This window comes from Artemia franciscana, chromosome 1 (assembly GCF_032884065.1).
Source record: "Artemia franciscana chromosome 1, ASM3288406v1, whole genome shotgun sequence".
NCBI lineage: Eukaryota > Metazoa > Arthropoda > Branchiopoda > Anostraca > Artemiidae > Artemia > Artemia franciscana.
Genome location: NC_088863.1, coordinates 18559551 through 18583146, shown reverse-complemented (window position 1 = coordinate 18583146; position 23596 = coordinate 18559551). Strand labels below are relative to the sequence as shown.

The 23596-nt window shown below is 34.8% G+C and overlaps 1 protein-coding gene across 2 annotated transcripts; it reads left to right on the top strand.

Moving 5' to 3' along the window:
- Positions 1–878: 878 nt before the first annotated feature.
- LOC136026572 (uncharacterized) lies at positions 879–23596 on the top strand. 2 transcript variants are annotated; one of them, XM_065703285.1, is made up of 3 exons: positions 879–1009; positions 7046–7364; positions 22080–23596. In XM_065703285.1, exons 2-3 carry the CDS (start codon positions 7056–7058, stop codon positions 22347–22349), a joined length of 579 nt encoding a protein of 192 aa, XP_065559357.1. In that variant the 5' UTR covers positions 879–1009; positions 7046–7055; the 3' UTR covers positions 22350–23596. The 2 variants fall into 2 exon arrangements, with proteins under 2 accessions (XP_065559357.1, XP_065559349.1); XM_065703277.1 differs by having other exon boundaries at positions 884–995.

Sequence of the window (23596 nt, the reverse complement as noted above, 5' to 3'; positions counted from 1 at the left end):
TAATATACCAATTATGGTTCTCATTTGTGGATCGTTAATTCACACAATTTTTCAGGTCAAATTTGCCAAATTTTCATTTATTAAAAATTTTGTTGATTGAAAATATTTCATATTCGTTTAAATCTGATTATTCTCACTTTAGTCTCAGTAAGATTTTTAATAATCTTGTCAGATTGATTGCTTCTAATCCTTTGGTTTGGTTTGGTTTTATTTTCTTACTTTTTATTTACTTTACTTACTTTTATTTTCAAGGAATAGTGATGAAGATATGGGAAAAAATATAAATTTCGGATTCAATTTGCTTTTACTTACTGCCAACTGTGCCCTCTATTTTATTATAATAAAAAAAAAAATTCAAAAGTTACAAAATCATTATAACCGTCAGAGGGGTAAGTTACCCCTCTGTTTCCCTCTAAAACTGCCTGACATCAAACTCAGTTTTTGGACTATATCTCCCAAATATTTAACAAATTTTTTTTTAATTGTGTAAATTATTAATGTTGTAAATCAACTTCCCTTAAAAATACAACAAATCTCAGTTATTCCGAAACATTCATCATAATTCAAATACAACCTCTTCCATAATACAAAGACGGCAGCGCTGAACATCCCAAAGGAAAGATTCAACCACTCTAGAGAAATTCTAGCTTCCATAAAAATAACAAAAGTAGAAAATTCCTTCAAGTATGAAATTAACTCCTAGGATAAAAATTCCATCCTACGATTTTTACAGCCAAACCAGCTGAATCACTCAATCTATAGAGTATTTTTTGGACTGTGTTTCATTAGTAAGGCTTTCAGATCTGCAAATTGAATAGATATTTCATCTTGTGCGCACTGAAAGGAGAGATGATCTCTCTATTTGATTCGTGCGCTTATACCTGTATTTCACAGATTGTCTGTGTTATTGTTCAGTTCTCTTGTGGCTTTCTATGGAAATAGAAAGAGAGAAAAGAAAAGAGATTTGGTTTTGAGATATGTAGCAAGTTTTCAATGTGAGTTAAAGAAGGTAAAATCTCAGATTTATTTTACAAAATAAAAGTCCAAAATTCAAGATAGCATAAGATTTATTAAGAAAGAATTAGCTGGAAAATAAATATATGATACTAATCCTCACAAGGGTCCAATGCTTGCAGGGGTGTCAATTCACTGAAACTTAAAGGGGAGGGGACCAATTGTATTTTTCAAAATCTAAGGGGAGAGAGAAATCTGGGGGTACATATTCCACCCTCAGTTTACTCCACTGATGTCCTGTAAAGAATTTAAGGGTCTATTTACATTTTGGCAAAATAAATTACAAGGGTGGACAGTGGATATGAGGGATGTGGAACTCAGTTTGTCTCTAATTGGTAATTAAACTAAGCAATTTTCAAGCAAGTAAAGTTCAGTTATTGCTACCATAATTTAGTTCCAATAGTTATGACTCGATAAAAATTTTGAATAAAATATTGACTTTATGTCAGTTTGAAAAAAAAGGCAAAAAGAATAAAAAAAGGCGCAACTTTAGTAAAAAATCAAATATCGCAACATTTTTATAGTTTAAAGTTTTCTAGAAAAAAAACGTCTGGTGAGCACTTGGGACTTACCTTCCCCTTGTAAGTATATCCTTAGTATTAACAGGAAGATCGAATGCCATTCATTAAATTCTTTACGATTTTTTTCCGACAGTATCTTAAATCAAAAACGGTAAATCCGATATACAGTAAACGGTAAAAATCAAATAAACGGTGAATCATTTTGATTTAAGATCGAATGCAATTCATTCAAATTCTTAACACTTTTTTTGCCCAACAGTATCTTAGGCTAAATCATAAACGGTAAGTGCATACATTTATACCTTTTTTTTATTCTTCTACTTCTTTTAAAAAGTATGTGCCACAAGAATTTTCCGTCCATAAAAGACAACGGTAAAAATCAAATATACGGCAAATCATTTTTGATTTAAGGTCGAATGCCATTCATTCAGATTACGCACATATTCATACCTTTTTTTTTAAAATTCTTCTTCTACTTTTAAAATGTATGTGTCACAAGAATTTCCTGTCCATAAAAAATAACGTTAAAAAATCAAATAACCGGTTTATCATTTTCGATTTAAGGTCGAAAGTCATTCATTCAAATTTTTAGCGTTTTGTTTTGCTCGACAGTATCTTAACTCAAAAATGGTAAACGCATATATTTTATATCGTATGTTTTTATTCTTCCACTTTTTTCTTTTATTTTTAAAAACCATGCGTCACAAGAAATCCTGTAAGTAAAAGCGACGGTAAAAAAACAAATAAATGGTATATTATTTTGATATAATGGTATATTATCACGCTTTTTTTGCTCGACAGAATCTTAAATCAAATATATGGTAAACGATAAAACATCAAATAAACGGTAAATTATTTTTGATTTAAGGTTGAATGCCATTCATTCCAATTCTTAGCGTTTTGTTTTACTCGATAGTATCTTAAACCAAAAACGGTAAACGCATATATTCATACTTTTTTTTTAAAATTCTTCTTCTACTTTTAAAATGTATGTGTCACAAGAAGTTCCTGTCCATAAAAAAATGACGGTAAAAAATCAAATAACCGCTAGATCATTTTCGATTTAAGGTCGAATGCCATTCATTCAAATTCTTCCGCTTTTTATGCTTGACAGTATCTTAAATCAAAAACGTTAAATGCATATATTTTATATCTTTTGTTTTTATTCTTGTACGTTTAATGTTTACTTTTAATGTTTTATCGTTTAACATGTATTTGATTTAAGATTCTGTCGAGCAAAAAAGTGTGAAGAATTTGAGTGAATGGTATTCGACCTTAAATCAAAAATGATTTACCATTTATTTGATTTTTTACTGTCATTTTGATGGACAGGTAATTTTTGCGACACATACTTTAAAAAAAAGTAGAGGGATAAAAAAAGAGGCATAAATATATGCTTTTACCGTTTTTGATTTGAGATACTGTTGAGCAAAAAAAGCGTAAGAATTTGAATGAATGGAATTCGACCTTAAATCAAAAATGATTTGCCGTTTATTTGATTTTTTATCGTTTACCATGTACTTGATTTACCGTTTTTGATTTAAGATACTGTCAAGCAAAAAAAGCGTGGAGGATTTGAATGAATGACATCAGAAAGACATCCCCCTGTCAATGAATGACATTCCCCTGAATCCTAAAATACCTAAAATACCCCCTAAAATAATTTAGCGTAAAGAGTGAGGTAGTTAGGAAGAGATGAACATATATATGCGTATATGCAATATATGCGTAATAATCTCTGTTCGTTTTAAGTTTTGATGCTGGTCCTTACTTTCAGTGGAACATGGAACAATGGAATTTTTTCTTTAAAGGTGAAACTATATCAGTGAATAATGAATTTGTTTACCTTGGCGTAAAGTTTACTAGTAATGGGAAATTCAGTGGGCATCTGGATCTAGCGAATGCAAGGGGGAGGTATATTAGCGGTGAAATAGCGAGGAGTAGTTTTAGACGGGCGAGAGACACTAGAGTACATAAAAGGATTTGGACAAGTAAGATAGTACCGGTGATGCATTATGGAGCCGAGATCTGGGGCTATCGTAAAGGTCCAAAACTTGAGGTGGCTATGATGAGATATTATAAGAGGATGTTAGGACTATGGGATTCGTTTAGTAATTTGGTAATCCAGGGGGATTTAGGGCTAGTATCGCTGCGATCTATGAGGCTAGTAACCATGGTGAGACATTGGGTTAGGATACTGGGTATGCAGGGATTTATGGTAGCAAAGGCAGCATACTTAGAGGCATTGAGACAAAATAGTAAAACAGGGTGGCCGGCGGAGATTAAGGATATCTTAGATAAGTGTGAAATAGGGGAATGGTGGAATGAAGGAAAGGGGATTATGGGTATGGAGGAAATAGTAACAAGGGAGGTATAAGAGAGGTCGAAGAACCAAGAAATACAGATATGGTGGGCAAGTCTGGATCGTTCAGGGTCGTCAAAATTGTATACACAGATAAAGGGTAGTTGGGGGGAGGAGGTATTTTGGAAGGTTGGGTTAAGTAGAGAGGATTCGAAGGCTTATTTGGATTAGAGGGGAAATGGATTTTTTATTGGGGAGAAAAGGAAGTATCGAGGGAGAAAAGGGGAGAAGGTAGAATCTATTGCTTGTCCTATGTGTGGATCTCAGGATGAAAGTTTAATACATTTTTTATGTGAATATGTCGAATTGAATGAGTGGAGGCGAGAGATGTATGGTAAAGTAAAATTGAATGAGATATGGATGGTAGATAGAATGAAAGAGACAAATTTCCTGAGTATTAAAAGGATAGCAAGATTTGTAAGGATTGCAGCGGCACATCGGGAGCGTTTTCTTTAAATAGTATTAATTTAATGTAGTTAATTTGTTGTTTGTTTTTTGTTTTGTAAATTTCCTATGGCCCACGGGCTTTTCTGGAATAAATTATTATTATTATTATTATTATTATTATTATTATTATTATTATTATTATTATTATTATTATTATTATTATTATTATTATTATTATTATTATTATTATTATTATTATTATTATTATTATTTTTATTATTATTATATTATTTTTATTATTGATTTTTTCATTTTAAAAAAAAATTATGCTAGAAAATCCTGCGCCCCCTTCATGCAATTTCTCTTCTCCCATGACATATTTCTCCAAGGGAAGATCCTCCCACGTAGCCCCTACCCCCCAACCAAAAAATCCCTCTGAAAAGGACTGTACACTTCCAAATAACCATTAATGTAAGCAAACACTGGTCAAAGTTTGTAACTTGCAGCCCCTCCCCCGGGGACTGTGGGGGAATAAGTCAGCCCCAAAGACATAGTTATTATGTTTTTTGACTATGATGAACAAAATGGCTATCTCAAAATTTTGATACGTTGACTTTGGGGAAAAATGAGCGTGGGAGGGGGCCTAGGTGCCCTCCAATTTTTTTGGTCACTTAAAAAGGACACTAGAAGTTTTTATTTCCGTAATAATGAGCCCTCTCGCGACAATCTAAGAACACTTGGTCGATGGGATCACCCTGGAAAAAAAAAACAAAAAAAACAACAAACAAATAAACACGCACCCATGATCGGTCTTCTGGCAAAAATTACTAAGTTCCACATTTTCGTAGATAAGAGCTTGAAAATTCTACAGTACGGTTCTTTGATACGCTGAATGCGATGGTGTGATTTCTGTTAAGATCGTTTGACTTTTTGGGGGTGTTTCCCCCATTTTCCAAAACAAGGTAAATTTGCTCAGGCTCGTAACTTTTGATGAGTAAGACTGAATTTGATAAGACTTATATATTTAATATCAGCATAAAAATCCGGTACTTTTGATGTTTTATCTATTAATATCAAAATCCCTTTTTTTAGAGTTTCGTTTACTATTGAGCCGCGTCGCTCCTTACTATAGTTCGTTACCACGAACTGTTTGATTACTAGCACAGTTGGAATTAAAATGATCCCAAAATAAATTGACCAGAATTAACCAAAACCTTAAAAGCAAAAGTTTGGAGACAGCATTTACAGCAATAGAGTTCGAGCGACATTATCATTTTTTTTTAAAGAAATTGATAAGCTTCGTTGCCTTGTTGTGAGTTTCTTGTTGTTCTTGCCTTACCAACTTAGTTAAAATGCCTGTTACAAACTTGCCTGATTCTGTTTGGCAAGTCTTCAGAGTTGCCCGTAAACAGTTAAACAATTACCAAATTTGTCAAGTGCAGAAAAAAATGAGAAAAAAGATCCTAAAACAAAATCCTTAAAATCCTTTTCAAATGAAAGTATGCTAAGAGAATTTTCTGGCAAAATCGTCCGTAAGACATTTTCTGGGGGAATTTTCAGCGAGGATGGAATTATCCAAGAGGGGGATTTTCAAGGATGATATTTTAAGTGGGAGAATTTCTCCGTGGACGAATTTTCCGTGGGGCAGTTAATTTTCCACATAAGGGGAGCCGTGTTTTCCGGGATTACTTGAAGACGATAATGGTTTATCTTGTTATGTTTGGCTAAATAAATCCTATAACTGATTAAATATAAGCCCTATAAATGTATTTTTGAGAAGAAGCAGTCAAACTGAGCGTATCGAAGTAGAACGATGTCTTTTTCAACTAAGTGCTTTCAGAAATAGACGTACCCCCCCCCCCCCAAAAAAAAAGAAGAAGAAGACAAAAAATAAGCAATAAAAACTGAATAAGGATGATTTTTGCCCGGTGAGGAAAACGAAAAGATAAAGTATATATTTTGACAAAGATGTCCGCTAAAACACGTGGAAAAGGAAAAGACTAACGTGAAAAGGAAAAGCTAAAACATGTGAAAAAGGAAAAGAACAAAGTGGAAAAGGAAAAAACTAACTTTTTGAAGTTACCTGACGACTGACGAAAATGAAAGATCATTCACGAATTAGATTGGGTATTAATTTTTTTCACCAGCAGTTAATGCAGCCTGTCTCCTTAAACAATTTTATGTGATGACTAATTTATCTTTCTTTTTAATTTATTAAAAAAGCATGTTCTTTCAATTGAAAGCAAGGAGCAACATTGAAACTCAAAACGAACATAAACTGTTCCCTATTTGAGAGGAGATACCCCCTCCTTAATATCTCGCTCTTCGCACTAAAGTTCTTAGCACTTTTGAGAAAGCTTCCTATTCTAATTAAACAGCTCTTGTATTTCAGGAGTTGTTATTAAGGAATTAGGACAAAAATTAAAACTTAGCGTAAAGGGCGATATATTGAGGAGGGAGCATACCCCTCATATACGAAAAAATTTTCTTTTCGTTTTAAGTGTTAATCTTGCTCCTTGATCTCAGTTGAAGAAAAAATTCTTTTTTATTTAATTCCTGATCTTTTTTTAAATAATACTAGAAAATATGCATCTTCTCTCCATTGAAGTTCCTTATTCACGATTCCTTGGAATAGTAGAATAACACTGGATACAAATGGGGGTGATTAACATGAACATGACTTTCGAGTCCGATTTCCAGATAATAATATTTTGCAAGAAAAGTTATGTATGTGTAAACCCAGGGGTTTTCTTATTTTTAGGTTACGTGGAATGACTCACGAGAATACAAGTATCAATGTATCTAAAAGTGAGACAGCCACTATTCAAGAAATTGAACCTCCCAGCAACCGTACTTTTTTGCATGGTACACAGATTGGAACTGAGTTCATAACCACCGAAGAAATTGGGATAGTATTAGTCGTATTTTTACTATGGATTGGTGCTGTGATATTGTTTTTCAATAGATGGGGGAAAATAAGAATGCTTGAGCCCTATCAAGTTCCATTTTCTGAAGCAGAGCCGGATTTGAAGCCAAATCGTCCAACCTTCTACAACCCAGACGGAACATTAAGCCTTATGGTGAGGATTTGAAGAAATTTAGACCTGAAAGTGCTTTTATGAAGTGAGACAGTGAGAGAGAGCGAGGGAGAGAGAGAGAATGGAGGGGGAAGAAAGGGAAAGAGAGAGAGAGAGAGAGAAAGAGAGAGAGAAAGAGAGAGAGAGAGAGAGAGAGAGAGAGGGAGAGAGAGTGAGAGAGGGAGGTTGGTAGAGCATCTCGTAAACATACCTAACGTTTGTTGCATTCTTTTACAAGGTTGGCATGTGACGACCTATAAATATCGCATTGCATTTGCTTAATTTCCCAGGGGTTTTGCCGTTTGTTTGAAAACAGTTACAAAAGAAGGCCCCCGACTTCGATTTTAAAAGTTTTATTCCAAATATCCCCAATGCTTGATATATATATATATATATATATATATATATATATATATATATATATATATATATATATATATATATATATATATATATATATATATGTATGTATGTATATATATATACCACCATTTTGTTCAGCATTGTTGAAGGTCAGAAAAACCATGCATAAACTTTTAAGAGGAGTTTTACACGGAGGAGTTTGTTATAATTCCTACACGTTTTTTGGTTTCCTTTGCTTCTCTTTGCCGACTCAGCTGTTACATGTGGAGATGTTGCGTGGAAATTTGTGTATGGAATATCACAGAATATCCCTTCAAGGAATTTTTTTCTTTCTTAATTTACCCTCCCTGAAATTACCCCCCTTCTTTCCCGAAAATTCCATCCTAGTTGAAAATTCCCCCTTTGAAAATTTCTTGTGCACGATTTCATCCTAATCTCTTTAGCATACTTCCATTTGAAAAAGACTTTTATTTTTAATCTTTTTTCAAATGATAGCGGAACCCTCTAATCCTTTGAAGAATTTTTTCCAGAAAATCCCACCCTCAGTAGGAAGCTGTCCCAGAGGAAAATTTCCACCATGAAGAATTTCTCCCACGGAAAATTCCCCTCCCCCAACAGAATAATCATCCAGAGAACTCCAACTCCAATGAAAAATTTCCCCCAACAATTCCCCCTAGACATCACCACATGTAAAATTGAACTGGCAAAGAGAAAGTAAGACATATAAAAAGAGGTTCGTAAAGGAGTCATAGAAAATTTCCCTGCATAAAATTTACCCTGGAAATTCACACCCGGAAATATCCATCCCTACGGAAAATTGTCCAAGAGGAAAACCTTTCCCCCACAGAAGTGTCTATATACTTCCCATTAACAAATTCCATACGTAAACAACGAGGAAATTTCATGACTTACAGCCCTTTCCCCGAAGGCATATTTATTCAACCTTTCAGCTTTGCCGAAAAAAAATGTCTCAAAATCTTGATCGGACGTCTTTGTGGAGAAAGAGGTGTGTGAGGGGACTAGCTGCCGTCAAATAGCTTTGGTTACTTAAAAAGGACTCTAGAACTTTCGATTTCCGTTTGAATGAATCCTCTCCCGATATTCCAGGACCATTAGTTTGATATGATTATTTCTGGAATAAAAAAGCAAAAACACATACATTAGTGATCTTTCTTCTAGAATAAAAAACAAAATTCCACATTTTTCCAGCGGGTGCTAAGAGCCTCTACGGTAGGGTTCTCTGATACGCTGAATCAAATGATGCGATTTTTGTTAAGATTTCTTGACTTTTGAGGATGTTTCCCCCCTTTTTTTGAAATAAGCAAATTTTCTCTGGCAAATTACTTGGAATCAGCGTTTTTACTTTGGCTTTTTAGCCAATTCCATGTGTGTATCTATTGATATCGAATTCCGTTTTTTAGAGTTTCTGCTACTATTGAGCCGGATTTCTCCTTACTTCTAGTTCCTTATCACGAACGTCTGAAAAGTTAAAACAGCTCAGAAGTCTTAGGAAAAGCTTTAATAATAATTTATCGGCTTTACTATCAATATCTTCAGCAAGTAATAGTGGGCTACCGTTGGGGCAAAGTAAGGGCTCTGTTCCTACAAAATGAAGGTTTTCTACTCAATATTGAACCAACTGATGGAGATACTAGTGACTCAGATGAATTTTACTTACAGTTACAGGAGCAAATAGACAGGGTACCAGGTAGAAATATGGTGTTTTTGCTAGGAGATTTTAATGCCCAGGTTGGTAGAAATAGGGATAGATGGTATCCTAGCCTAGGTAATTTTGGTGTAGGAAAAGAAAACAGTAATGGCTATAGGCTTTTGCAATTTTGTAGGTATAACAACCTAGTTATAACCAATACGGTGTTTGGTCACAAAATGGCCCATAAGTTGACATGGTATTCACGTGATGGTAAGACAGCAAACCTTATTGATTATGTTATTGTAAACAGAAGACTAGCAGGATCAATACAAGATACTAGGGTGTATAGGAGTGCCGTTATTGATGTTAAAAGTAAAGATCACCATCTAGTAGTGTCTAAGGTTAATTTAAAGCTGAAATTTCGGAAGAGTAACTCCCTCCCGGAAAGTTATGATGTTGGTAGACTTCAGGATGAAAATTTGAGAAAAAAAATTCCAGGAACAGTTGAGTACTAAACTTGAGGGTTTAAAATTTGACAATGTGGAAGATGGATGGAATAATTTCAGAAAAACAATTTGTGAAGTTGCTGATGGTGTCCTAGGGAAGAGTGCTAAGACAGCAACTAGGAATATTAGTGAAAAAGCTTTAGGTTTAATAGAGAGTAGAAGGGGTTTGTATAAGAATTATCTGAGCGATAGGTCGTATGAAAACAAAAGGAATGTAAAGAAAGTGGAGAAAGCTTTAAAATATGAACTAAGGAGATGTGAAATGGAGGCGATGGATAAAATTGCTGAGGATCTGGAAGATGCGGCTAGACGGCATAATAGTAAAATATTATACTGGCATGTTAATAAATTGAAAGGGAGTAGCCGATCCGGACTAGTCCCAGTTAAAGATAGAAATGGGGTCACAATTAGTGATAAGGAAAAAGTTAAAGAAAGATGGGTGGAACATTTTGAGAATGTGCTAAACCGAGATACAGTTGCAGGAAAAGATATAGATGAAAATGAAAAAGTTTGTGATACCTTGGATGTGAAGGAAGATTTGTTTAGTGAGGAAGAATTAGCGACAGTACTAGAAGGATTAAAAAATAATAAGGCCCCAGGTGCTGATAGTATGATTAATGAGTTCCTTAAATATGGTGGCTCTGAGGTTAGGAATAAGCTACTGAAGATTATGAACATGATTTTTGAAAAAGGGGAAGTACCCAATGATTTTAGGAAAACCTTAATTAAACCACTGTATAAGAAAGGTGACAAGAGTGAATGTCGGAATTATCGAGGCATTAGTCTGGTCTCTGTAGGTAGCAAATTACTGAGTAATATGATACTTTTTAGACTGAGACATGCGGTAGACAAAGTTTTAAGGGAAGAACAATGCGGTTTTAGAAAAGGTAGAGGATGTGTCGACCATGTTTTCACTCTTAGGTTAATAATTGAGAAGTCCCTTCGTTGTCAAACACCTTTGGTCCTTAGTTTTATCGATTATGAGCAAGCTTTCGATTCTGTTGATAGAACAGCGTTAACAAAGGTCTTATCGTTATATGGTATACCAGAAAAATACATTAAAGTGATTTGCGCTATGTACGAGAATAATACTGCTGCGGTTAAGGTAGGAAATGAGGTTAGCAACTGGTTTTGTATTAAATCAGGAGTTAAGCAGGGTTGTGTTCTATCCCCCTTTATATGGATCATTTTGATGGACTTCGTCTTAAGGAGCACAGGAAAGGCAATTGGAGACCATGGAATCAAATGGGGAGGAAGAACGCTCCTGGACTTAGATTATGCTGATGATTTAAGCATTTTAGATGAAAGTGTGAGCAAAATGAATGAATTTTTAGAGGTTTTACGAGTTCAGGGTGCTAAAATAGGCTTGAAAATTAATGTTAGGAAGACTAAGTCACTAAGGTTAGGATTAAGTGAAGATGAACAGGTGACCTTATGTAACGAAAAGATTGATCAGGTTGGGAGCTTCAGTTACCTTGGTAGTATTATTAGTAAAGATGGTGGGAGCAGTGAAGATGTTAAAAGTAGAATAGCTAAAGCTCAGGGTGTTTTTTCACAGTTAAAAAAAGTTTGGAAGAATAGAAAGATAAGCCTACAAACCAAGATTAGAATATTGGAAGCTACAGTGATGACAGTGGTCAAATATGGCTCTGAAGCATGGACACTCCGAAAAGCAGATGAAAATTTACTAGATGTTTTCCAGAGAAATTGCCTACGGATTGTTCTGGGTACCCGGCTGACTGACCGTATTTCAAACAGTAGGTTGTACGAAAAGTGTGGTTCAATCCCGCTTTCTGGGGCTATAATGAAAGAAAGGTTGAGATGGCTAGGCCACGTTCTACGGATGAAGGATGACAGATTACCGAAGATTGTCCTTTTTGGCCAGCCGTCTGGGGCTACACGGAAAGCAGGTCGTCCTTGTCTGGGTTGGGAGGATGTCATAAATAAGGATTTAAAGGAAATGGGAACTTCCTGGGAGGGTGTAAAGAGGGAGGCTTTAAATAGATTAGGTTGGAGGAGGAGCGTGCGTAGCTGTGTTGGCCTCAGGCGGCTTGGTGCTGCAGTGAGTTATTAGTAGTAGTAGTAGTTTCCTCGGGAAAGGACAGAGAACTATGCACATATGGAACATATGGAACTAATATGGAACCGAGGTTTCATGGACAGCATAATTTAAAATAGAAGAGTGGAAATGTTACACCTTGTTAAAATCAGAGCAGTAGGAGTTTTTCAATCTGTTTTAACGAAGAGCTTAAAGTGAGGCTCCTGGACTCATACCCATAGCAACCCCCAACTCTGGCATTAGATCTAGAGGTGTATTGTGCCTCTTTCGATACAAAATCAGTCGGGTAGGGATTTGTTATGGTTGATTATACATTAACAGTTAAAAATTATTTAAATCAAAAATGACAATCAAGATTTGTGGGCTAAACACATAGCTTGATTTTTACACAAGTAAGTATTTAAGGATTTTTTAAAAATGTAATACAAATATTACAATTGCATAAGTTCCAAATAAATAAGCAAATAATAAAAGTAATAAACAAGAAAATTTTCGAAGTAGTGTTAAAGTTTGACGTTTGTTGAGCCCTCGTCCCTGGGTAAGAGCTCCAAATTATTTATATTGCTCATTTAAAACAGTTAAATCTGAAATTAAATTCACACAAGGATTTTACCTCTTAAGTGACGAGGGGACCAAAAGTAGAATGGGACTGCTCCCCTTCCATATCTCCCCATCACAAAATTCGCAGAAATAGACACGTCGTGGCTCTTTCTTCTCGTGATCACTCAAGGATTATTAAGGGAATAGTAATAAACTTTTATATCAATTCTTAAGTTTTCAGTATGACTGCCTTAAAATCCACTAATGCCGTTTCATATGCCCCGTAGTTGTTATTTAAGGTTATTTTGACCTTTTTCATTAAAAATAAATATTACAATTTAGAGGGTTTCAAATCAAGAAACAATAAGCACATACTTTAAAACTGTGTCTTATCCAGGCATTCAGTAATTTTTGACGTCGTTTCTTTCAAATCTGAGCCTAATTTTGCGTAACGAAAGTTTGAAGTCAAAACATGGTAAGTTCAAATTTCATGAAAGATATTTGATTTTAAAAAAATTTGGTATTTAAGGATTCATAAGCCTTTTTTATTACAAATCTAAGACTAATTTTGCAATATCATATTCTAAAATCAAGGTATGCCTATTACAAGTATGCATTTCACAAATTGTGTTTGATTTGCACCTAAGTTGACACTGTTTAACATATTAATGTGATTTAGGGGTAATTCATAAATAGTGTCTAGTTTTAGTCTTTAATAACCTTTAGGTTCTACATCAGAAATCTAATGCTAATTTTTCAAAACAGGAGTACAAGATCGAAATAGGTGTTTGATATGCAGTAGAGTTCGTAATTCACGAGCTTGATCATTTCAAATCTGAGGCTAATGCTACTATATATTATTCCAACATCACCTATGGCGAGTGAATATTGTATAAAGGATGTTTTATTTCCCCCATAGTTCGTCTTTAAGGCGTGATAAGCGAGTCAACCATAAATTTCTAACAAAGGCTGATAATACAACAGAGAAACTTAAAATTTAAGCCGGGTGAGTACATAAGAGTCTTATAAATAATCTTTTGTTTTCACCAAAGATGATAATCTAGCATTTCTGAAGTCATTCATTACATATCTGAGACTAATCATGAACTATTAGAATACCAAAATAAAAACACGGTGTCTAGTCTACATATTTCAAAATGGCGTTTTATTTTCCCCAGGGCTGGTGTTAAATGATCTCTAAGCTTATCTACTTTAAATTTATAGCAAATGTTGCATTGTAGAGCCACACAGCCAAACTAAACTGTAAGTATATATCTCCATAAATGGCTTAAGTGAAAAGTGAAAATCTACGACTGTCCGTAGCCCCCCCCCCCCCTACCAAAACTTCTGATCCTATTACATAGACAACTACTACCGTCAATACTCTTAATCTGGCCCTTCTTAATACGTCTATATCTTCTTTGTTGTTCTGACCAAGACAATTCCTACCCTGACTAGACTCACAACAGTTCGTCCTACCATGACTGCCCCAAATGTGACCGCCGCTGTCACGTTTCTGCTATTGATTAACGTTAGGTGCTATTACTAAATAAAACTTATTGGGCAGCGTTAGCAAGATTAGTGTAAATAAAAATTGCCGATTAAAAAAGAACGGCAATTGAAATGTTATAAACCTAATCTTTTCATCAAAGTTATAGAGCAAATTTTGAAACTAAAACAGACTGAAATTAGTTTACTCTCTAAGAAGAGTCTGATAAACGAGTCGAAATTATAATCAATGAAAAAATGAGATAGAAAACGAACACAAGTTACACGGACATGCAAAGTTGAATGCAGAATGAATATAATGAATATAAACTATAAACTGAATATAAATGAATATAAAGTGAGATGTCACTGCCTCTCGAACCCTCTGAAAAAGCTAGGGTGACATTTTTGCTTATGTATTTTTTTGTAACAGTTTCTTTCGCCGTAATATTAGATAATTAAATTCTAATTTGATTAGTATTAAGGATTTTATTTTGTGTCAGTATATTTTTAACAATCCATCCAGTTTTAACGGTCTAAGAACCATTAAAATCTCAACGGTTTTTCCTTCTTTTTAAATAGATTCTATTCAATAGTACAAACCAAAATTAGTTGTGTAAACAAAGCTTTTAGTTTAAGGAATCTATTGAGTTTTCAGGAAAATACAATGGGCACCCTCAGCTTTGGAGGGTATTTATGCCATACTGTATGTAGCAAGACAATTTTTTTTGACATTTAGTTACAAAACAATGACCAGCAATTGTCCCTAGGAACTCCAGTTCATTGTATATTTCATTTCTTAATTCATTGTAATTTTTGCTTATTATAGATTATAGATCATGTATAAGCTATTTTACTGCTTTTTATAAGTTTCAAGCTCACTCTTATATATCCATAAAAAACCTTTGTTTTATATTTTAGAAGGGAAACATATTCAACCTTGAACTCTCCTTGTTAATTTGTAAGACTAAAACACAGATCATTGTCCTTTGACCTGCCTTTTCTCTAGTTTTCACTACCACTACTAGAAAACAAAGGACCGTGTGATTTCCACATAATGGAAGTCGTTCTACGCAGTAACCCGTCTTGGGACTTTGTCCTTCATTAATCTTTTCATGACACGTTATTGCCAAGATATTCCAATATAATCACCTTGTATTCTATTGTTCGTTGCTTTGTTTGCAAATTACCTCATTACCTAATCTTTCTCCCGAGACCAATTCTTGGTCATATAAAATACCATTCAAACTATAGTTTCAACATGAATTTCACCCACCCAACTTCCTAAGGTTCAATTCATTTAATTTCAAGCTTTCTGAAGACAAAAAGGTAAACCTAGATCTTTCATAGCTGGTCACAGCAGTTTTAGAAATAAATATTGTCAACTATTATTCTTCCCCAGGGTTCCCTATTTTGGGTTTCTTAACTCACATCTAGATTTTTTTTTGAATTATTTATTGATTTATTTTTATTTATTTTTTGCCACCATCCGGTTCTTCGGGTTTTCTCCATTATAGTCTGAGCTCTTCTCTGTGATTCATAGCTTGAAAAAAAAAATCATTCATTTTATGCAAATATCAACGATACTTATTTGGTAATATGGATAACGCTTGTTAAATACTTTTAAATTTTTCAGCTTGGAAAAATATTCCTTGAACTCTCCCAAGTCCCCCGAGTCTTTTATCCTATTTGTTTCTCCTCTTAAGTGTCAATTGCTAGACTAGAGGGATGTCTTTGAAATAAATAATTAGCCGTACTGTCTTAAGCATTCGAAAGCATAGGCAGCGCCATTGCGCTGTCTATGTAAAGAGCGATGTGGACACAATTTTTTTTTTTTGGGGGGGGGTTGTCTTATACCAGAGTACTTCGTATAAAAGGAGTTGTTGGATAAACTTCGGAAAGGGCTCATTCGATTGGAAATAGTAAGTTCAAGCGCCCTTTTCAAGACTCGAAAGTGATTGAAGGGCAACCAAACCTCCCCACGCTTATCATTTCCCCAAATATATCCAATAAAAATTTTGAGATAGCCATCCTGCTCAACGTAGTTGAAATGTCCAGTATTTATGTATTTGAAGATTAAACCCCCCAGAACCCTCAGGGCAAGGGGTTTGAGTTATGCCCCCGGAGCACATAAGTTTTTTTAATGGAAAGGATTGTCGTATAAACTTATTGGGCTTATTGGGTTGTAACTCAGAATCTCTAGTACCCTTTTTAAGAGTCAAAGTGATTGGAAGGTAACTACCCCCTCCCCGGTTTATTTCTCCAAACGGATCCAATGGAAATTTTGACTTAGCCATTTGTTCAAAAGCAGTCCTAAGATCACATAACAAGGCCTATGGGGCTGACACAACCCTCCATAATCTGCGGCAAGGGTTGTAAGTTATGCCCCGGGATTATATAAGGTCCCTAGAGAAGGGGTGGTAGTGTGAACTTTATAGGAAGCTCATTTGATCAGAAATTTAAAGTTCTAGTTTGCTTTTAAGAGTAAAGTGTGATGGAGGGCAAATAGCCCCCTCCCTTACATTCTCTGTTCCCCAAACGAATCCGATGAACATTTTCAGATAGCCATTTTGTTCAAAACAGCCCAAAGAGACAGGAAGCATATAATCCCCTTATGGAAGGGGTGGTAATATGAACTTTAGAGGAAGCTCATTTCTTATAAAAATTGAAGTACTAGTTCCCATTTAAGAGTCAAATGTGATGGAGGGCAACTAGCCTACCCCTCCATGGCAAACTCTGTCCCCCAAACGTATCCGATCAAAATTGTCATGGAGCCATTTAGTCTACAATAGACCAAAGAGCACATAACAATGTCTTTGGGGTGAATAGAAACCCTTAAAGGTCAAGGACAAGGGTTGTAAGTTATGCCCGGGAAAAGTTTTTCATTTTCCTCTTTACTACACCGAGTTTACACTTATAGTAAGGGCATTCTTCATTCGGCATACCTATGTGCATAAGCTACAGGATGCTTAGATTGCATTAGCGAAATATATTGAAATTTTATCATGGATAAAAAAAACTAAAGGATACAAACTTTAGTACATACAGATTTTATTAATACAAACAAATTTACAAGCATTATTTAAACACAGAAAAAAGCAGTTAAAACTCAACAAATGGAAAAAACGTGAAAAAACTTATAAAGGATAAAATATAAGCAAATAGACCCATTAATTAAAGAAAGGGCGGGGGCCCTTAGCAGCTAATTCCAGAGGGGTGGGTTGCTATTTAAAATTTAACCACATTAAGAGTTATTTATGGGAGGTCCTGGTGAAAATACCTAATTTCTATTGCTCCATTAGATACACCTGCCTATTACAATGTTATTAATTTTCTAATGTAATCTAGACAGGTTGAGTTAGTTATTGAATCAATGAAATGTTGAATAGCATCGGTTTTAGATTTTTCATTACGTAAATGATTACGTATTGAAGATTTGTGCTAGAACGAGTAATTTAAAAAGACACAAACTTTTTATTGTAAATAAAAGTTTTATAATAGAAAAAAATTTAAAATCAAGAAATCACAGAAATAGCAGTTAAACTGAACAAACAGAAAAAACAAGGGTAAAAGCTTATAAACATAAGTTTGTAAGTATGACGGCACTAGAACCTTAAGGTCCAAATCGTTGGTGCTAATTTCCGTTTCTTGGCCCTTCCGCCAGGAAAAGCTTATAAAGAAAAAAAAATAAGCATAATTTTAAAGGATTAAAATTCAACATAAGGGAAAACAAAATGTTGTTAAACCTGGTATAGGATAAAATATAAGCAGAAACAAGCGCGAATTAAAGAAAGGTGGTTGTCCTAACGACCGATTCCAGAGGGCAGGGGTTGTTTTTAGAGGTAAATTTAAGCCATATTATGAGTTCTTTCTGAGAGGTCTTAATGAAAATGCCACGTTTCTTTGAGCCAAGACCATGCATATACATGCCCCCGTGACAACATGTGGCTGATCCTTCCTCTAGAAGGCAATTTCAGAGGGATCCAATTCCACCAGGGGCCTAGAAAACATTTTTAACGGTACCCTAGCAAGCAATTCCAGCGGGGCCCCCTAACATCCCATGTCAACAGGGGCCCCCTAGCAATCAGTTTCAAAGGCGGGGCAGTTATTTGAGATATAATTAAACCAAACTGAGAGTTATCACTGAGAAGTTTTAATGGAAATGCTAAGTTTCTTTGAGCCATGGCTATATCTATTCACGTCACCGTGACACCATGTGGCTGACCAGCCCTCTGGCGAGCAATTCCACCGGGGCCCACTAACATCCAATTCTACGGAGGGCTTAGAAACCACTTCCAATGGGACCCTGACGAGCATTTCCAGCGGGGCCACTAACATCCAATTCCAACGAAGGTCCCCTAGCAACCATTTCCAGAGGGGAGTTTTTTTTATTAGAGATAAATTTAAACCAAATTAAGAGTTATTTAAATGAGGTTTTAATGGAAATGCTCTCTTTCTTCCAGCCATGGTTATACATATTCACGCCACCTTGACAATATGTGGCTAGCCCACCCTAGCAAGGAATTCAAGAGGCGAAGGATTGTTATTGCACATAAATTTAAACCATATTCGGAGTTATTTCTGAGCGGTCTTAATGAAAATGCCTCATTTCTTTGACTGGATTGTAGATTTCGTTCCCCCCACCGCTGAAAAATTCCTTTAACACCTCTCACCTTAAATTCAAGCTTTAGAACATGATAGTCCAAGCAATTCACGTCATCGTCTTACACTATAGATGGCACACGGCACCCTCCGCCACCCATCAAAGTGATGGCCTCCACGGCAATTCTCTTCACCGTGACATTATGTTGCTGCACCCCCCATGACAACCCTATGATATGCATTATCATTCCTAAGACATTTTCCAGATATTTTCTTGTTAAAAGTCAACTTTAAATTCATTGGTTCTAGTTTTTTGCCAGTCAACCCTCCTTGATATACCATGATATTTCACGCAACTGTGCCATACCCTTACAGGCTCCTTGGCACCCTCTGCCGCTCCATCATCATTCCTAAGTCTTTTTTTCATTTTTTTTTAAATAATTGATAACCAATTCCACTTCTGAGCCCCGGTTACAACGATTCCACCTCCGATTCTGCTGGTTTACACCCTGGATCACCGATTCTAAATCTGACTCCGGCTGTGTCAGTTCTAGTTCTCTCACTTCCGTCCCCAATTCCACAGTTCCGATTCCGCAAATTCCACTCCAAGTTCCTTGAATTCCAAGACTTTTTATGCAGCTACATCCGTGGTAATCTATTGTGGGTCACTGAAAATAGCTACTTTATTATACGTTTTCAATCATTATCATTTTTACATTGGAAGGATAAACACTCACATGGAACTTGTTGTGTGGAAATTTTTTGTCTTGGAACTTGATGTGTGCTGATTTCTTATTCGTGAATGTTGTTGTATGTTGATTTTTCTCTTTGTGAAACTTGCACAGTGATTTTTCTCCTTGCAAAACTGTTTTTCTTCATTTAACTTGCTGCGTGCTGATTTTTTTTCACGGAACTTGTTGCGTGCTGATTTTTGTTCGTGAAAGCTGTTGCACCTTGATTTTTTCTTCGTGAAACTGGTATATTGATTTTCCTCCTCGTGAAAACTGATTTTCTTTATGGAACTTGTTGCGTGCTTATTTTTGTTGGTGGAGCTTGTTGCGTGCTGATTTTTGTTCGTCAAAATTGATTTATCTTTTACTGAAACTTGTACATTAATTTTTCTCCTTGCAAAACCTGATTTGGTTCATGAAACTTATTGCGTGCTAATTCTTGATCGTAAAACTTGTTAAATTGATTTTTCTCATCTTGAAACTGATTTTCTTCATGGAACTTGTTGCTTGCTAAATTTTGTACGTGAAACTTAATGTATGTTGATTTTTTCCTCATGAAACTTGTACATGAATTTTTCTTCTCGCGAAAACTGATTTGGTTTATGAAACTTGTTGCGTGCTGATTTTTGGTTGTAAAACTTGTTACATTGATTTTTCTCATCTTGAAATTGATTTTCTTCATGGAATGTGCTGCTTGCTGAATTTTGTTCGTGAAACTTGCTGCATATTGATTTTTCTCTTCGTAAAAATATGCATTGATTTTTCTCCTCGTGAAACTGGTTTTGTTGATAGAACTTGTTGTGTGCTGAGTTTTGTTCGCGGAACTTGTTGATTGCTGATTTTTGTTCGTGGAACTTGTTGCATGTTGGTTTTTCTCTTCGTGAAGCTTGTATACTGATTTTTCTCCTCGTGAAACTGATTTTGTTCTTGGAACTTGTTGCACTCTGATTTTTTTTCCTGGAACTTGTCGACTGTTGGTTTTTGTTCGTGAAACATATTGCATGTTGATGTTTCTCTTTGTGAGCCTTGTACAGTGATTTTTCTCCTCGTGAAACTGATTTTCTTCATGGAACTTGCTAAGTGCTGATTTTTCTTCGTTGAAATTGTTGCATGTTGATTTTTGTTCGGGAGAGTTTTTGCACCTTGATTTTTCTCTTTGTGAAACTTGTACATTGATTTTTTCCCTCTTAAAACTGATTTTGTTCATGGAACTTGCTGCGTGCTGATTTTTGTTCATGGATCTTGTTGCGGTTTGATTTTTGTTCGTGAAACCTTTTGTGAAAATTCTCACAATATCATGCAAGATCGTGTTAATAACTTGCAATATTTTGATAACACTACGAAAAAATTCGATAATATCGTAGAGTATTCGCATTGTATCATGTGGGATCTTAATAATGTATTGCAAGATATTTGGTAATTTCAAGAAAGATTTTGATAATAACACATAACATTTTAGAAATGTTTGATAGTATTTTGACTGTATTAGATACGATTTTGCTAGCATCATTCTAGATCTTGATAATAACTTGCAAGGTATAGGTAGTGCCAAAAAGGATTCTCATAATATCTCACAAGACTTTGAAAATGTAAGACAAGATTTTGAACAGGACTTGATAATGTAATGCAAAACTTAGATAATACCATGTAAGGTATTGACAATATTTGACAAGATTTTGATAATCTTGATAATACCAGACACGATTTTGATATCACTATGTTAAGTTTTGTTAATAAGTTTTTAGTTAATAGGCTAATAAGTTTTTTTTTGTTAACAATTTTGATACTACCGTATTATATTTTGGTAGTAGCGGACACGTTTTGATTTTAGCTGAAAATATTTTGTTAATAACTTGCGAGATTAAATGATGACTATACAAGATTTTGTTAATAAGTTGCATGATTTTAATAATACGATCTATGGTCTTGAAATTGTTTTTTAATGTTTTAAAAATATCAGACAAGATCTTGTTAATACTCTTACAAGAGTTTGGTAATACTTGGCAAGATTTTGGTGACCTTGATAATGACAAACACGAGTCCCATTAATACATATTATATTTTAGTTTTTCTTCCGAATTGGCATTATTTTACAGTAAAAACAAAGGTATTAGCCAGGAATTGGGGCTATTGAAAACGAGACATGTTAAGAAAATAATTCTTGCTTTATAACATATAAAAAATAACTTTTAACACATTTTGAAGGTACTTTTCGGTACTTGTTAATTAAACAAAAGACACTCAAGAATTACGCTTAGGTTAGATCTAAGAAAATCGGTTTCCTAGCCACAAAGACAAGTGATGGATGATAGAATGTATTGGACTTATACGATTTGAACTATATATTTGTACATTAAGGGGGGGGGGGTTAGGTTAGGTGGCGCGGTCCAAATACTTACCTCCCCCTAATGTGCAAATATGCAGCCTGAATTATATTATTATATAAACTAAAGGTTATATGGAGATTATATTTCTTTAGGATTAACGTAACTTTCACTTCTTGGGTGTATTTCGTTTGATTAACAAGCACCCACTTTTCTCAGAAAAATAACTAAGTTATGTTTGAATATTTTAAAAGCAGTCTATGTAATTAAACAATCAACATATATGATGAAAATATGTCACTTAAAAGAATATTATAGTCTTTAACTGTAAAAAAGGGAAGAAAAACAACCAGAGGCACATAGGAAATTGCGAAATTCAAGAACAAAAACTTAATTTGCATTATAAACATGCCAAATAACATACACTACAATCCTAATTCGTCTTTTATTCTAGACCGGTGGATCGATACGAAAGGGTGCAAGGCCTTCTCTCGCTCCGTCAGAAATTGTTGTTTACTCGCCTGATGGAGATACGATAATAAATGAAGCATTTTATCTTATGGATTGTGCTACTGAAGGTTCAGTTGAGGACAGTTCCTTTAGACCGAGACAAAATTCCGTAATTCTTTTTTCGAATTTCAAGCCAAATGATTGTCGACGAACAAGAAGTGTGAATGATTTGACACTCGAGACTAGTAATAAAGAAGTGGGTGAGTCTCAATAGAAAGCCTAATAAAACACACTTTGGAGATACATAATATACTTAAGAAAGTGGTTTTCTTCGATAACGTTCGAGATTATATTACAATACAGAAGCAAAGGCTCAGTATAAAACCTTTGAAAATGTGCTATGGAGATACGCAAGAGAGTCAAGAAAGTGGCTAGCCTCAAGGACGTTCAAGGTTAGTACTAAAGAAGTGGCAAAGTCCCAATAGAAAGTGATTATCTTCGATAACGTCCAAGATTATATTACAATACAAAAGCAAAGGCTCAATAGAAAACCTTTTAAAAATGTGCTATGGAGATACGCAAGAGAGTCAAGAAAGTGGTTAACCTCAAGGACGTTCAAGGTTAGTACTAAGGAAGTGGCAAAGCCTCAATAGAAAGCCTAATAAAACGCACGTAAGATACTTAAGAAAGTGGTTTTCTTTGAGAACGTTCAAGATTATATTACAATAGAAAAGCAAAGGCTCATTAGAAAACCTTTGAAAAATGTGCTATGGAGATACGCAAGAGAGTCAAGAAATGGCCAACCTCAAGGACATTCGAGGCTAGTACTAAAGAAGTGGCAAAGTCTCAGTAGAAAACCTTAGAAAATGTGCCATGAAGCTGAACAAGGAACTTCAGAAAGTGGTTACATTCACGCATATAAAAGTTAGAAAAAAATGGCTTGATTTTGAAAAGAAAACCTGATAAAATAAACTACAGGAATACGCAAGAGGCTTAAGAAAGTGCTTAAGTTAAGCAACATGATTTGGTTTGGAAAAATCCTAAAGATGAGGAAAGAAGAACACAGGCGAACACAAAGGTTGAGTAATATTACTTTTCAGTGCAATGGTGCAACCATTTCCAGTCTTGTAAATATCCATTTATCGTCTTGTTTAATGTGCTCTAAGGATACCTTTAAAAGGTGGTAAATAACAAAGTTATGAATTGAAGATAGACTAAATAGAAGTGAACACACAAAAAGTGTGAGTGATCTAATATCCAACGTCTGTGAGGAACAAGATCAAGATCTTTATTTAATATTTTCCGGGGTAACGCTTTACAAACTGGTATTTAAGAAGATGATCAGGAAGAGTAGCATGAACTAGAGAGCAGCCATTAACTAATTTAACCAATTTAATTAGTCATTTAAATTTAATTAAATTTAATTGACTAGAATTAATTTATTTAGATTTAATTATCCATTTAATTAGCCAATTTAGGCATTTTAACCAATTGGAGGTATTAAAAAAGATTTGGAAGTGA

Excerpts from the sequence above, each read along its gene's own strand:
- LOC136026572 (XM_065703277.1), top strand. Across the intron at positions 7,365-22,079 it reads ACGGAACATTAAGCCTTATG|ACCGGTGGATCGATACGAAA; the intron begins GTGAGGATTTGA and ends CTTTTATTCTAG.